We start from the raw sequence: 14,350 nt of genomic DNA on the forward strand, positions 1-14,350 counted from the left end.
GTTCCATTAACATTTACATTTTAGTCATTTAGCAGACGCGCTTATGCCTTGCTCAAGGGCACATCGACAGATTTTTCACCTAGTCAGCTCAGGGATTAGAACCAGCGACCTTTCGGTTACTGCCACAACGCTGCCACAACGCTCTTAACCACTAAGATACCTGCCACCCCCATGTTATAAAATGTGAATTATTAGTTTATAGAGCAGATAAATAAACAGTTATAATACAATGTTTGAAATTATGTGATTGTTATTTTGGTGCTTGCGAAATAGTGAGCTTATATATGATTGCAATGTTATTGAGTCCTACTGAAATGAATACCAGTGCAGTCATGCAAACTCAGGCAACCAGCTAAATGACAAGCACATGTTTTCAACCATTCTACTATAATTATCCATGAACTAAATAACTAAAATTTTATAAACTACTTATAACCCCCTTTTATAAAGAATTTTGATTGTACGTTAAAGTCTTTCAAAAACTTCACAAAAGCGTTCATGTATGACCCGAAACTTGGAGTTAGGGTTAGCTTGCACAATGTAAACTTGAAGACTTTGCGCCATACTACTTACAGTATGCTCTACATGTAATCACTGTGGTGTTATTTACCAGACACTCTTATCCAGAGCGACTTACAGGAGTAATTAGGGTTAAGTGCCTTGCTCAAGGGCACATAAACAGATTTTTCACCTAGTTGCCTCAGTGATTCAAACCAGCAACTTTCCGGTTAACAGCTCAATGCGTCTTAACCACTAGGATACCTGCCGCCCACTTACAAAGCCTCAGTGATCTTAAATATGGTGTGCAAATTGTTTTGCCTCAAGCTGAATACCGGTAGATAAAAATCAGACAGACAATTTAGTTATGAAAGATCTTCAATTATTTTATTACCTTGAACAATTAAATACATTTAATTGCACATTTCATTGATACGCCTCATGCTCATGAATCTCATGGATCCCTGGCTCATGCCTCCCATTCCCATGCCCATCTCTCTGAAGCTCCTGTACTCTCCAGGCCTCATGTACATCTGCCTGCCTCTGAAGTGGGGCTGCTCGTACATCAGCCAGTGGCCGTCCATCACGTTGCAGGACTGGCAGTCTGACATGCGGTAACGCTCCTGGATGGAGTCACAGTCGTCCATCAGCTCCATCATCTGGCCTCCGAAGTTCTCCCTCTCGTAGATCCTCATCCTGAAGGACCCCCTGTGCTGTAATGCATTTTTAAAACATTATTTTAGGATGTTTATGTTCTTTGAAAGTTGCTCATCCTAAAATAGGCAATTGCACAATAATGTATAAAACATGAGATAAGGTGTCTTACCTGGGGGATCATTCTGCAGGACCGGATGTTGTCGAACATCATGCCCGTGCTTATCAAGCGCTGCATGTCAGGGTACTCTCCCCTCCTCATGAAGAACTGCTGGCCCATGAAGTTGGGGCGCTCGTACGCCATGAAGCAGCCGCTCTCCACCCTGCAGGACTGGCAGCGGGACATGTAGGAGGACATGTCAGGGCAGTCGCTCATGCACTCATAAGAGCGGCCCTGGAAGTTCCTGTCCTCGTAGAAAGTAATCTATTGGAAAAGGACATATTTTTTTTATTCCTGAAATGGCAAAAAATCATCAAGCATTTACTGTAGGCTAATTGTATTTTTAGACACTGGTAATGTTGGATTACTGATTCCTATAACAGATAGCTAAATAATGTTACTGTAATATTATATTTACAGAATATAGGATGTACATTTTACTATTGTAAAACTGTAGCCTACATGTGGCTACTGTGAGTCAGCTCAGATTACCTTGCCCATGTTGGTGGTTGGTAGTTGACAGTGGATCAGCTTGTACTTCTACCATCACTCTGTGGTAATTTTATACAGAAACCAGGGGGCCAAGGTGTGTTGTTATTCAAATGTCCAAAGCTGATGATTGAGCAGTATGACGGCTTTTGCTGAACAGGGCCTATGAAGTGTAACAATGGTTTTCATCCATACATTTCTGGCAGGGATGACCTGTGTTGTCGGTTACATTATAAGCATAACTTTTGTGTACTCTTATCAGTAAGAACGTTCTTTGCATTCATTATGGTCTGGTAATCGAGGACGTACAGTAGAGAACCTGAGATTAGGTCGATTTACAGTACACATCTCTGTTGAACACATGGAGACCAATATTACAGTTAATTTTACAGTCATAGTGAAAAAATAAGTGATTTTATGATGCCCTCAATCTAGTACAGTATATTGGTAATGTTTGAACAGCGCTTTTATAATGATTTGATGTACTTGAAATAATAATCTTATAACATGCAACTATAGATTCTTATTCATACCTGAGTAAAGTGTGGAAAGGTAGGGCAGAAGGTAGCCCAGCAGTTAGTGTGTTGGGCCAGGAACCGAAAGGTTGCTGTTTTGAATACCCAAGCTGACAAGGTGAGAAATCGGTCGACATGTGCTTGAGCAAGGCACTTAACCCTAATTTGTTCCAACGGTGTCTTACTACTATGGTTGACCCTGTAAAACAACACATTTCACTGCACCTATACGGTGTATGTAACAATAAAACATCATATTTTTAAAGGAAATGGTTGTTTAACCTGCCTGTAAATTGTATTTGTCATTTATTCACTGGATAGTGCGCTGATTCATTTTTGTTAAATTAATTGAATAATTTTAGTTTAATGAATTGAATATAAGAATTGGTTTTGATGGGTGATTGATTTACAATGACAACCATCACACCTTCAAGTCACAAGTGCATGTATTTCATTCAGTTCAAAAAGATGACTGGGACTGATAGGTGCTGGTGCATACGTCAGAATTGCATATGAAGTATGATTGTGCTGTTACAATTGACTTCCTTATTTCTCTCATGTCACTTCATTTTATGCAATATACTGTATGTAGCTAGGCACATATGTAATCCCTGCAATTGTTTATTGAACATTTTGAAATATTTGTATTTAATCTAACAATTAATTAATTACTGATTACTAAAGTGATATAATGCTGATTTCTGATTTTTATGAGACCAGAATGAACGTTATTTTATCTTACAATTACCTCATGTAATTGTTTGAATATTTGTCAAACCCTTTTTACGATGCATCAAACATTTCAGTCCACCAGTCCATAACCCTTTTCCCCTCGCACCAGTGACAGGATCAAGAATGGTTGAGGATTAATATCATATTATTTAGTTCTGATTGAAGTGACAGGTAAGTTAGTAAGTAGCCCTGCATGAGCCTCGGTTAATGGGAGCAGGATCGGCTCATAGGAGCAGGAGCCCATCCTGTTTCTGTAGCGTGAGGCAGCATGATGTACCAGTACAACCTCTGGACAGGACGCTAGTCTGTCTCCTGTTTCTGTAGCGTGAGGCAGCATGATGTACCAGTACAACCTCTGGACAGGACGCTAGTCTGTCTCCTGTTTCTGTAGCGTGAGGCAGCTTGATGTACCAGTACAACCTCTGGACAGGACGCTAGTCTGTCTCCTGTTTCTGTAGCGTGAGGCAGCATGATGTACCAGTACAACCTCTGGACAGGACGCTAGTCTGTCTCCTGTTTCTGTAGCGTGAGGCAGCTTGATGTACCAGTACAACCTCTGGACAGGACGCTAGTCTGTCTCCTGTTTCTGTAGCGTGAGGCAGCATGATGTACCAGTACAACCTCTGGACAGGACGCTAGTCTGTCTCCTGTTTCTGTAGCGTGAGGCAGCTTGATGTACCAGTACAACCTCTGGACAGGACGCTAGTCTGTCTCCTGTTTCTGTAGCGTGAGGCAGCATGATGTACCAGTACAACCTCTGGACAGGACTCTAGTCTGTCTCCTGTTTCTGTAGCGTGAGGCAGCTTGATGTACCAGTACAACCTCTGGACAGGAAGCTAGTCTGTCTCCTGTTTCTGTAGCGTGAGGCAGCTTGATGTACCAGTACAACCTCTGGACAGGACGCTAGTCTGTCTCCTGTTTCTGTAGCGTGAGGCAGCATGATGTACCAGTACAACCTCTGGACAGGACGCTAGTCTGTCTCCTGTTTCTGTAGCGTGAGGCAGCATGATGTACCAGTACAACCTCTGGACAGGACGCTAGTCTGTCTCCTGTTTCTGTAGCGTGAGGCAGCTTGATGTACCAGTACACCCTCTGGACAGGACGCTAGTCTGTTGCAGGGCCTTACTACCTGACCTCCCAGCCTTCCAATCTCAGGGCGAACACTCTAACCACAAATTGGTCGATTGGAGTGATAACTCATGTTGATGATAATGATGGTCTTATTTTTTTTTGGGGCCCTTTCATACATAACTGCATCACAAAGTAATTGTGTGGTCTTTTTTTATGTGAAAAATATATATATATATTTAATACTATACTGGAATTTCTGTATTTTTAGGCAGTCCCTTAGCACAAACCACTTTTGGTAACACTAATAACTTTCATGAATAAGCCATTATAAATGTTTCTAAATATTTATATATGCTCATAAATGCTTTACTAATTGCTATAAATACTTAGGAATTGTTTGTATTTATTACTATTTTATTAATGTTAAAGAATAGTGTTCAATTTTGAATTAAATATTTTCTCAGTTATACTTTCCACTAATCTGCATTCGAGCAAAATTAAGGCAGTTATATACAATTAAAAATATTACATGACATTACATTCCTTCTAAGCATGATGGTGTCATGCCTGACTCCTTAGACCAGGGCTTTTCTTAAACTATGTGTCGAGACCCAAAGTGGCCCCTGGGCATGTGAAAGGTGGGTCGTGAGTTATAACAATACATCTATAATCACACGCCATTTGTTCTTAATTTGGGTCGTTGGACGACAATTTGGGTCACTAGCTGGAAAAGTTTAAGAAGCTCTTTCTTAGACAGTCACTTATGGTAGCTAAGGCCGTTTGATTTCAGTGTCCGAAAGTCTAGTAGACATAGTCTTTTTTACAACTTTCTGGAATTGAAAGTTGAAACAGTGACCTCCAGATGAGTGGTGTATGTTTTCAGGTTTTAATGCAGTAAGTTCCATAGTAAGTACTCTAATTGGTCAATATATGAGATACTGGATGCTAGGCCACAACAAAGTGGTAGTTGATAATTGTTTGCATAAGTAATGACCTGACCTTGATTGAATAATTCTTGAATATGGTAGTGTCATTTTATACCAACTTAAAACCACATAAACCACATAAAGTGAACGTTTAATGAATATTAGTTATTTCAATAATGAAAATGTAAAGTCAAAGGGGTTAAAAATTCAACCATTTTAATGACTATGCATGTATTTACAGCAGGTGCTTGAGCAGGATGGCTAAAAGTCAGTGACCCGTCTGAAGGAGCCTACAATGGCGCAGGTGGCGCACCATTCACGGTATCTCCTGTACTCTCCGGGTCTCAGAAAATACTGTCGACCCCGGTAGTTGGGATACTCGTAGAAGATCCAGAAGCCGTTCATGATGTTACAGGAGTAGACGTGGCGGTGGTGGAAACGATCAGACACACAGGGACAGTCGTCCATGAATTCCATCATGTGACCACTGAAGTCGGCCTTCTCGTAGATTCGCATCCTATATGAACCCCGGTACTGTGGAGCAACAGGAAGAACAATCAAAATGGCGTTCAGTTGATACCATACAGAGAGTAGATGGATACTCTAATGGCAAGATGGTGTTAAATAACAAAATCCATTTCCTGGATAGTTCCAGGAAGCTCATAAATAAAAATCATAAAACAGAGATAATTTCATAACGATAAATAAATTATGCTCCAACTCTCTTTTCTTGATAATAATCTTCAGGTTCCTTTCGTTGCCTAAGTAAGACGTCCATGCCCAGTCAGAACTTACCATTGGAATCATACGGCATGATCGGATACAGCTGCTGAAGCCCATCCAACGCTGGTAATCAGCATACTCTCCCCTCCTCATGTAATACTGGTGACCCATGTAGTTGGGACGCTCATAGATCATAAAACAGCCGCTATCCACCCTGATGGAGTTACAGCGGCTGAAATAGGAGTGCAGGTCTGTGCAGTCATTGCTGCACTCATAACTACGACCTTGGAAGTTCCTGTCCTCGTAAAATGTAATCTGCAAATCAAGAAATTCCAATGACAAGTTCCACTTTGGGCTGACATGGTGGGGTGGGACCCACTATCTATACTGAGCACATTATAGAGCAGAGAAGGGAGTAAAATGGTCAGAGTTTACAGTTCATTAGCACAGGGAAAAAGTCCTACCTTGCCCATGGTCTCCGTTGGAGAGATTCCACATGTTTTCAGAGCTTTTTATACTACCTCTTGACAAACAAAGTATTGTTATTCAAATGCTCACATAGTTATAATTCAGGGTACTGGCACATGTTTTCCTTTTTGTTGGAGAACAACATTGGGTGAGAAATATGGATTTGTATTTGGAAAAACAGGATAAATAATTACTGGTTTGATGTTTTGACATGCATAGACAAAGGAAAAGACTAGTATGGTATCCACCCGTCCAATAGACAATAGGTACAGAACAATATGGAACATCCCTTTAGCATTAAAAATGATGCGTAACACTAGAGGTAGCCATTCAGGTCCTTGCTATCTGGAATCCTTCGGACATCCCAACTCTGGCTTTACCCCATTGAAGTTTACATTTTAAATGGTTGAGGTAAGGGTTAAGGTCAGGGTTAGGGTTATCTAAGGGTTATGGTTAAGGTTAGGGTTAGGGTTAGGGTTAGGGTTAGGGTTAAGGTTAGGGTTAGGGTTAGGGTTCAGGCTAGGGACGTCCCAAGGATTCTGGATTGCACTAGCCTAGCCATTCACTATCCAATCTCATCTGCATTCTCAACCCTATTTATGCAAATGAGTACAGTCTGAAAAATTGCATTCTGCTTGTAACACATGGACTATTTACAGTACATGATGTGTCAATATCAATGTGTCATAGGCTACTTACTGTACATTAATCACAACACCAACATGATTAGGAACGGAATATTACTACAACTACATTATGACCAACCACTACCACCACCTTTACCATTACGAGTACACCAAAAGTAAGTTTTTTCATTTTTTGCCACAATCTAGCTTTTATTCACTAACCATTCAATAACTTACCATATCCACTGCCAAGGACAGTCCAAAACATCCTCCTTATTGGCCTGCTTAGCTAACGCTCTTCCCATGACCATCCTTGACTAATTGCAGCTTGCTTTTACGTGGTAAACAAACAATTTGTTTGTGTCATTCCTTTATCCCCAGAAATGCCAATCAACTCTGTGTTTACATGTTTTGCATAAAAGTAAACAATGGTATTGTGCTGAAAAGCAAAATGTAATTTCATGAACATTACATAGCTCTCTAGTTAACGGTAGTTGGCTATGCTGTAGCCCTATGTCAATAACAGCCAAGAAATGAAGCAAAGATTGATATAAAATAGTTTTTTTTATAACAGGCCATTCGATCATAGAATGTACTAATTATAAATCGTTAAGTGTATATGATACTAGGCAATATAGATTTGTTTATTTTATTTTGGCAGGCTGATGGAAAGGTTACTGAAAATGTACCCCATAATATGTTTTAAAAACATTTTAATATCAAATAGTACTTGTGAAGTCCCGATCAAAACATCAAACCACATTTAATTATTCCTAAATCCTCATTGTTGTTCCATAGAAGGACTGCGAATTCTACGATGAAATCAGTATATGTTAGAAACTCGTCGTTCACAACTTTTTTTTAAATAACTGTATTTTAATGGAAAAGGGAATGTGAAGATAGGATATCAAAAATGTCTGACTTTAGTCTAAACCCAGTGGACAAAGATGGTTGAAATGCCGCCATAGAACTAGTTATAATTGAGTTGTAATGTAATTTCAACCTGTTTTTCCCACTAGGAAGGGTCCAGTTGTACCTCACAAGCCCCAGAGACTAGAAGAATGTCTAGTTATTGGCCATGCTTTGTTGTCGCTTATAGTTAGTTCATCTGTCCATAACAAACTGCTGTATCATTCAGAGAATGGGTACTTGCACTGAACAAAGTAGGAAGTAGGAAACTTTTCCATTTCACTTCCTGAAGGCTGCCAGGACATTACATTTGAGTAATTTAGCAGATGCTTTTATCTAGAGCAACTTACAGGAGCAATGAAATAATAATAATAATAATAATAATAATAATAATAATAATAATAATTTATTACATTTGTAAAGCAGTTTTCATAATAAAGAATAATCTCAAAGTGCATAAAAGAAAAAAGAAAACCAAATAGAAAAAAATGGACACAACTAGACAGGGCAACTGACACAAAGAACCCAGCTGACGCTACAAGAGACAAGAACACCAAGGAGCATAGCTCTTCCTAAAGAGAAAGGTCTTTGGGCCCGTTTTAAAGGAGCCCAGAGTCTGTGGTGCCCTCAGGTGGTCCGAGAGCATTCCAGAAGCTGGGGGCAGTCATGCTGCATGCCCGATCCCTCAAGGAGCAGAGCTTGGTCCTGGGGGCGTGGAGGAGCAGGCTACCGCTTGACCTGCGGGTGGGGTTATGGAGGGAGAGCAGTTCTTTGAGATAAGGAGGGGCGTTTCCATTAATACACTGGAAAGTCAGCAGGAGGGTTTTGAATTCAATCCGGAATGAGACGGGGAGCCAGTGCAGAGATGGCAGGATGGAGGTGTTGTGATGGTGTTTCCGCACTCTCATCAGGATCCTGGCAACCAATTAGGGGTAAGTGGCTTGCTCAAGAGCACGTCGACAGATTTTTCAACTAGTCGGCTCGGGGATTTGAACCAGTGATCTTTCAGTTACTGGCCCAATGCTCTTAACCGTTAGGCTACCTGCTGCCCGGATGCCTGTACATAAATGATCATGTGACCTATACAGTACTTATCTTATACATTACTTTTGGAACTTCTACATGAACATTGTTGAATGTTAGGATCTGTCTTGTCTTACCCCACATCTTATTGATTTATTACTTGGCTGTTAAACAATATTACTTTACTTTTGGAACTTCTACATGAACATTGTTGAATGTTAGGATCTGTCTTGTCTTACCCCACATTTGATTGCTTTATTACCTGGCTGTTAAACAAGATTACTTTACTTTTGGAACTTCTACATGAACATTGTTGAATGTTAGGATCTGTCTTGTCTTACCCCACTTCTTATTGATGTATTACTTGGCTTTATGTTAGGGGTAAAAGTGTGTCAAGATATGATACCACTACGAAGACTACAAGTGGAGCAGAGAGTCAGTTTGGTTTATTGGCATGCTAAGGAGTTCTCAAGACAACGCACATTATGTAGTCGCTAGACGAAGACAAAATGAAATATTGCCCTTAGAAATATTGAGATATTGCCTTATAGTACATAGCTCATTAAACTCAGCATCTAACCAAATAATGATCTGGTTCCCTTATATTGTTTTCCTTTCCTTGGTTTTGTTACAGAATATCTTTATTAGGGATTATGTTATCTCTTTGTCTTTATATTATTTGATAGGTGCATTCTTGAAAACAAGCTGCATTCATATATCATTAAATATGGCATGTAAGTAAGATCATAAAATCAAAACTACTTTATAAAAATCTGATTCTCATCTTTCAACTATAGCAGGTACATAGAAGGCAAAGGTACTGATTAACATATATATAAATTCTGGTCTGTACAATTAGCATTCATATTTCTATTTAATATGCATATCAATAAATAATCATTTAAATAACATTTTAATCATACATTATGTTTTTTATGATTTAGGCACAGTTTAAATTCCAATTCTAGTAGGCCAATGTGACTGCAACTATATGAATGTAGGATTTACAGGTGCACTCACCGTTTTTGATGTGATGCCTCAAATTCTCAAATTCACTACGTTCTCCAGTCAGAACTACTGCATACAGTCTACTTCTTTTCGGATCATGGTATGGATAAATTTATCCACAATACATGTACAGCTGGCTAATGCCTTATGGGGCCCCAAACAGGGAGAGAGCGGCTCACGCTTTGTCTGCTTGCATTCTTTTGCCAAAACATGCATTTTTTGTGGGGTTTCGTGATCAATCTGTACTTTTTGACATGAGTTATCAGGACAAACAAATACTCTAGTAATGATTAGGTGTTTTGATATACAACATGGAACATAAATGGTTGAGGTGCTGTAATGATTTGTGTAGGATTTAGATATCTAGAGCCTACTGTAGAACAAGATAAATGATATATCTCAAATACTCTATCAATAAACGTATTTAGACTGCGTAAAGAGGTTTATTGAAATCAGCAAACTTTGTGTGAATTATCAGCAGTGAGGGTCTCAAGCAATGGGGTTGAGTTTTGAGAATATACCAATCTCAATGAAAAGATGAGAAGAAACAGAGAAGGTTTTTGATTACGAGTCAAAGTTTATTGTGGACAGAGTGACAGTTGATAGTTTAAAATGGAGCAGTAGTTTAGTTGAAGTCGGTGATCCTTCTGAGGGAGCCGATCTTGGGGCTCTGGCCTCCCCAGTCGCTGAACCTCCTGTATTCGCCGGGCCTCACATAGTACTGCCTTCCCTTGTAGTTGGCCTGGTCATACATCAGCCAGTGGCCGTCCATCACGTTGCAGGAGTTGATGTCGGACATACGGAAACGGTCCTGGACGTTGGGGCAGTCGTCGCTCAGCTCGATCATCTGGCCGCCCATGTCAGGACGATCGTACATTCTCATTCTGTAGTTGCCGCGGTGCTGTAACGGGATCAAACAGGTGTTACATTGTTTTTACATGGTTACTGCATAGTTATTACATACAGTAGTTACACAGTCTTTACATAGTTATTACATAGTTTAATAGTCATTACATAGTCATTAAATGGTTACTGCATAGTTATGACATAGTTACATAGTCATTAGATGTTACTGTATAGTTATTACATAGTTACTGTATAGTTATTACATGGTTACTGTATAGTTATTACATGGTTACTGTATAGTTATTACATGGTTACTGTATAGTTATTACATAGTTATTACATGGTTACTGTATAGTCATTACATAGTTATTACATGGTTACTGTATAGTCAATTTCTTACATTTAATTAAAGATAATGGGGAATTTAGAGGTAAATATTGCTGAGGATTTATTTGTAATTTAGATGTATGTTATATTCAACACATTTGTGACTGATTTATCTGATGGCAGCTACATGTTATATGTAGGTAGCTCATTTATGCACAACCCAGTCTATCATAATTAATCAATAAAATAAATGTTCAATATAATTGCAGAAATCAAAATGTATCTGGTTATGACTTTGGCTCTACTATAAAGAATAGAAAATGTATGCCAGATATTTGAATCATTCAGTGACAAACTATGAGTTTCCTTCAATGTAGTGTGTTGTGGAAAGTGTTATGAAATGTAGGAAGAGTAGCTGCTGCCTTGGCAACTGTACAACATGTAGTCCCTATATGTATTTCAAACCTTGTCACTCACCATGGGGATCATACGGCAGGACCTGATGCAGTCGTTGATGCCAATCATTCGCTGGTTATCGGGGTACTCTCCCCTCCTCACGAAGTACTGGTTTCCCATGTAGTTGGGGCGCTCGTATACCATGAAGCAGCCGCTCTCAACCCTGAGGGAGTTGCAGCGGTTGAAGTAGGAGTGCAGGTCGGCACAGTCGCTGTTACACTCATGAGAGCGACCCTGGAAGTTCCTGTCCTCGTAGAAGATGATCTGCAAACAACCACAACATCACATAATATCATTATCTCTAAACCTACAGGACTAATGTCGCTAAACTGCATGAGATCTGTTTGCTAAACTGGTTGTATTATCTGATCTATTTGTAGAAACCGTGCATGTAAAACTAAGGGGAAATTAATGAAATACTTTAAAATATAATTGTACAATTGTTTAGTTTTAATCAGAAAATATGTAAAACCATGGACTTCTTTCTTACCTTGCCCATAGTCATGTTGGCGGTGGATGGGGGTGACTGCTCAGTGCTCAATGTCTCTCAGTCCAGCTCTGTCTTTTATAAAAACAACACACACAGAGCAGCTGTATGATTGCACAGCATAAAGTATTGTCATTCAAATATATCCCTCAGTCATAGTGATGATGTTTCAATGGTGGGGGTGGGTGAAATAAATCTGTTTATGTATAAATGGCCGTGCGTAACCAGTTATTGTTCTATCCCCCATGTTCATCAGAATTCTCAGAAAACACTACTGTATACCAGTCTGATGCACTCACTGCACAGCATCAGCAAAACCTATCAACACCATATTCATTATACAGTCGTCGTCAGCTACTGTACATGTTAGGGAGCCAACACACGGGCCATGAAATTAACAAATAATAGTATTTGTTTGAACTTAGCCTAGTTTGTGCATCTTTGTAGAATAAACACATGGTAATTATCAATTTACAGTAGCATATGTGTTATAAACTGTATCTAATCAGAGCAATGAACATGGCCCACACAAGACATAAATCTACCTTCACAAACGTGGTCTTACCTTTCCTGGATATTGAGAAGCCATCCATGGACACCTTACTGCTTTCTAAGTCACTGTTTCAAGAAGTCAAGGTTACAACGCATAGGGACTGCATATGAAAATAAGGTAGGTAGCTCAAATCTGGTGCAACATTTGTTGTGCATGCTCCCTGACAAATATACCAATCAGATAAATAGCCAATCAATAGAATGATCTGAATATGAATGTCTATAATTACATTTACATTTTAGTCATTTAGCAGACGCTCTTATCCAGAGCGACTTACAGTTAGTGAGTGCATATACCAATACAGTATCTGGCAGATATTCTAATTGTGGAATATGCCATCTGGTCATTGTGGTAGGATAATTGAATAGTTAATTATTAGAATATGCGAGTCCCAAGTTTCTATTTGTTTATTGAATACACTCTTAGAAAAAAGGGTTCCAAAAGGGTTCTTTGGCTGTCCCCATAGGAGAACCCTTTTTGGTTCCAGGTAAAACTATTTTTGGTTCGAGGTAGAACCATTTTGGGTTCTAGCCACGACGTCCAATGAATTGAGAGGAGGGTATGTTTAGTAGTACATGAACCCACTCTGGCACTCTTTCTGCCCCATTTACTGAATCTCCTGCACTCTTAGAAAAAAAGGTTATATCTAGAACCTAAAAGGGTTCTTTAGCTGTCCCCATAGGAGAACCCTTTGAATAACCCTTTTTGGTTCCAGGTAGAACCCTTTCGGTTCCAGGTAGAACCCTTTTGGGTTCCATGTAAAAACCCTTTCCACAGAGGGTTCTACATGGAATCCAAAAGGGTTCTACCTAGAACCAAAAAGGGTTCTACCTGGAACCAAAAAGGGTTCTCCTATGGGGATAGCTGAACCCTTTTGGAACCCTTTTTTCTAAGAGTGTGTAGTCACCAGGCCTTATATGGTACACCCTTCCCCGGTAGTTTGGGAGCTCGTAGAACAGCAAGTTTCCTCCTTTCACATTGCAGAATGTGTTGTTGATGTGTTGAGAAAATGTTGTTGATGTGGAAACGATCCATGACGCTGGGCCAGTCGTCCACCAGATCCATCATCTGCCCACCATACACTAGTCTCTCATAGAGTCAGTCGAATGATGTAGGATCCAGGCACCTGTTATTGATTTGAGTTGAAAAAAATAGTTATAATTGTATAATCTTAGAACTTCTATCTTTATCTGACAATCAGAGGACCATTACAAATATTTATGGTTACATACCCCCACCCCTGTTCACACACACCTGCACACCTGCACCAACTTGTAACAAATGTAATACAGTGCCTTGCAAAAGTATTCATCCCCCTTGGTGTTTTTCCTATTTTGTTGCATTACAACCTGTAATTTAAATGGATTTTTATTTGGATTTCATGTAATGGACATACACAAAATAGTCCAAATTGGTGAAGTGGAATGAAAAAAATAACTTGTTTCAAAAAATTCAAAAAAATAAATAACGGAAAAGTGGTGCGTGCATACAGTGGGGAAAAAAAGTATTTAGTCAGCCACCAATTGTGCAAGTTCTCCCACTTAAAAAGATGAGAGAGGCCTGTAATTTTCATCATAGGTACACGTCAACTATGACAGACAAATTGAGAAAAAGAAATCCAGAAAATTACATTGTAGGATTTTTAATGAATTTATTTGCAAATTATGTTGGAAAATAAGTATTTGGTCACCTACAAACAAGCAAGATTTCTGGCTCTCACAGACCTGTAACTTCTTCTTTAAGAGGCTCCTCTGTCCTCCACCCGTTACCTGTATTAATGGCACCTGTTTGAACTTGTTATCAGTATAAAAGACACCTGTCCACAGCCTCAAACAGTCACACTCCAAACTCCACTATGGCCAAGACCAAAGAGCTGTCA

General features: G+C 39.4%; 3 protein-coding genes across 3 annotated transcripts; all 3 read right to left on the reverse strand.

Annotated features, from left to right (window-relative positions):
• Nucleotides 1-875: 875 nt before the first annotated feature.
• On the reverse strand, nt 876-1,874 carry LOC121555044 (gamma-crystallin M1-like). The gene is made up of 3 exons (XM_041868819.1): nt 1,805-1,874; nt 1,325-1,576; nt 876-1,211 (listed from the first exon to the last, which is right to left on the reverse strand). The coding sequence occupies exons 1-3, from the start codon at nt 1,811-1,813 to the stop codon at nt 912-914; spliced, it is 561 nt and encodes a 186-aa protein (XP_041724753.1). The 5' UTR covers nt 1,814-1,874; the 3' UTR covers nt 876-911.
• A 3,367-nt stretch (nt 1,875-5,241) lies between these two features.
• Nucleotides 5,242-6,266, reverse strand: LOC121555075 (gamma-crystallin M2-like). Its single transcript, XM_041868865.2, has 3 exons — nt 6,233-6,266; nt 5,841-6,083; nt 5,242-5,579 (listed from the first exon to the last, which is right to left on the reverse strand). Exons 1-3 carry the CDS (start codon nt 6,239-6,241, stop codon nt 5,307-5,309), a joined length of 525 nt encoding a protein of 174 aa, XP_041724799.1. The 5' UTR covers nt 6,242-6,266; the 3' UTR covers nt 5,242-5,306.
• A 4,161-nt stretch (nt 6,267-10,427) lies between these two features.
• Nucleotides 10,428-11,936, reverse strand: LOC121555153 (gamma-crystallin M2-like). Its single transcript, XM_041868961.1, has 3 exons — nt 11,922-11,936; nt 11,453-11,695; nt 10,428-10,703 (listed from the first exon to the last, which is right to left on the reverse strand). The coding sequence occupies exons 1-3, from the start codon at nt 11,934-11,936 to the stop codon at nt 10,428-10,430; spliced, it is 534 nt and encodes a 177-aa protein (XP_041724895.1).
• Nucleotides 11,937-14,350: the final 2,414 nt, after the last annotated feature.

Source organism: Coregonus clupeaformis, chromosome 40, assembly GCF_020615455.1.
Source record: "Coregonus clupeaformis isolate EN_2021a chromosome 40, ASM2061545v1, whole genome shotgun sequence".
Taxonomy (NCBI): domain Eukaryota; kingdom Metazoa; phylum Chordata; class Actinopteri; order Salmoniformes; family Salmonidae; genus Coregonus; species Coregonus clupeaformis.

What these genes read in the sequence shown, in the direction of transcription:
- LOC121555153 (XM_041868961.1), bottom strand. An exon ending in CCTGCCGTATGATCCCCATG is followed by an intron (nt 10,704 to 11,452) that starts GTGAGTGACAAG and finishes ATCCCGTTACAG; the next exon opens with CACCGCGGCAACTACAGAAT.
- LOC121555075 (XM_041868865.2), bottom strand. An exon ending in CATGCCGTATGATTCCAATG is followed by an intron (nt 5,580 to 5,840) that starts GTAAGTTCTGAC and finishes GTTGCTCCACAG; the next exon opens with TACCGGGGTTCATATAGGAT.
- LOC121555044 (XM_041868819.1), bottom strand. An exon ending in CCTGCAGAATGATCCCCCAG is followed by an intron (nt 1,212 to 1,324) that starts GTAAGACACCTT and finishes AATGCATTACAG; the next exon opens with CACAGGGGGTCCTTCAGGAT.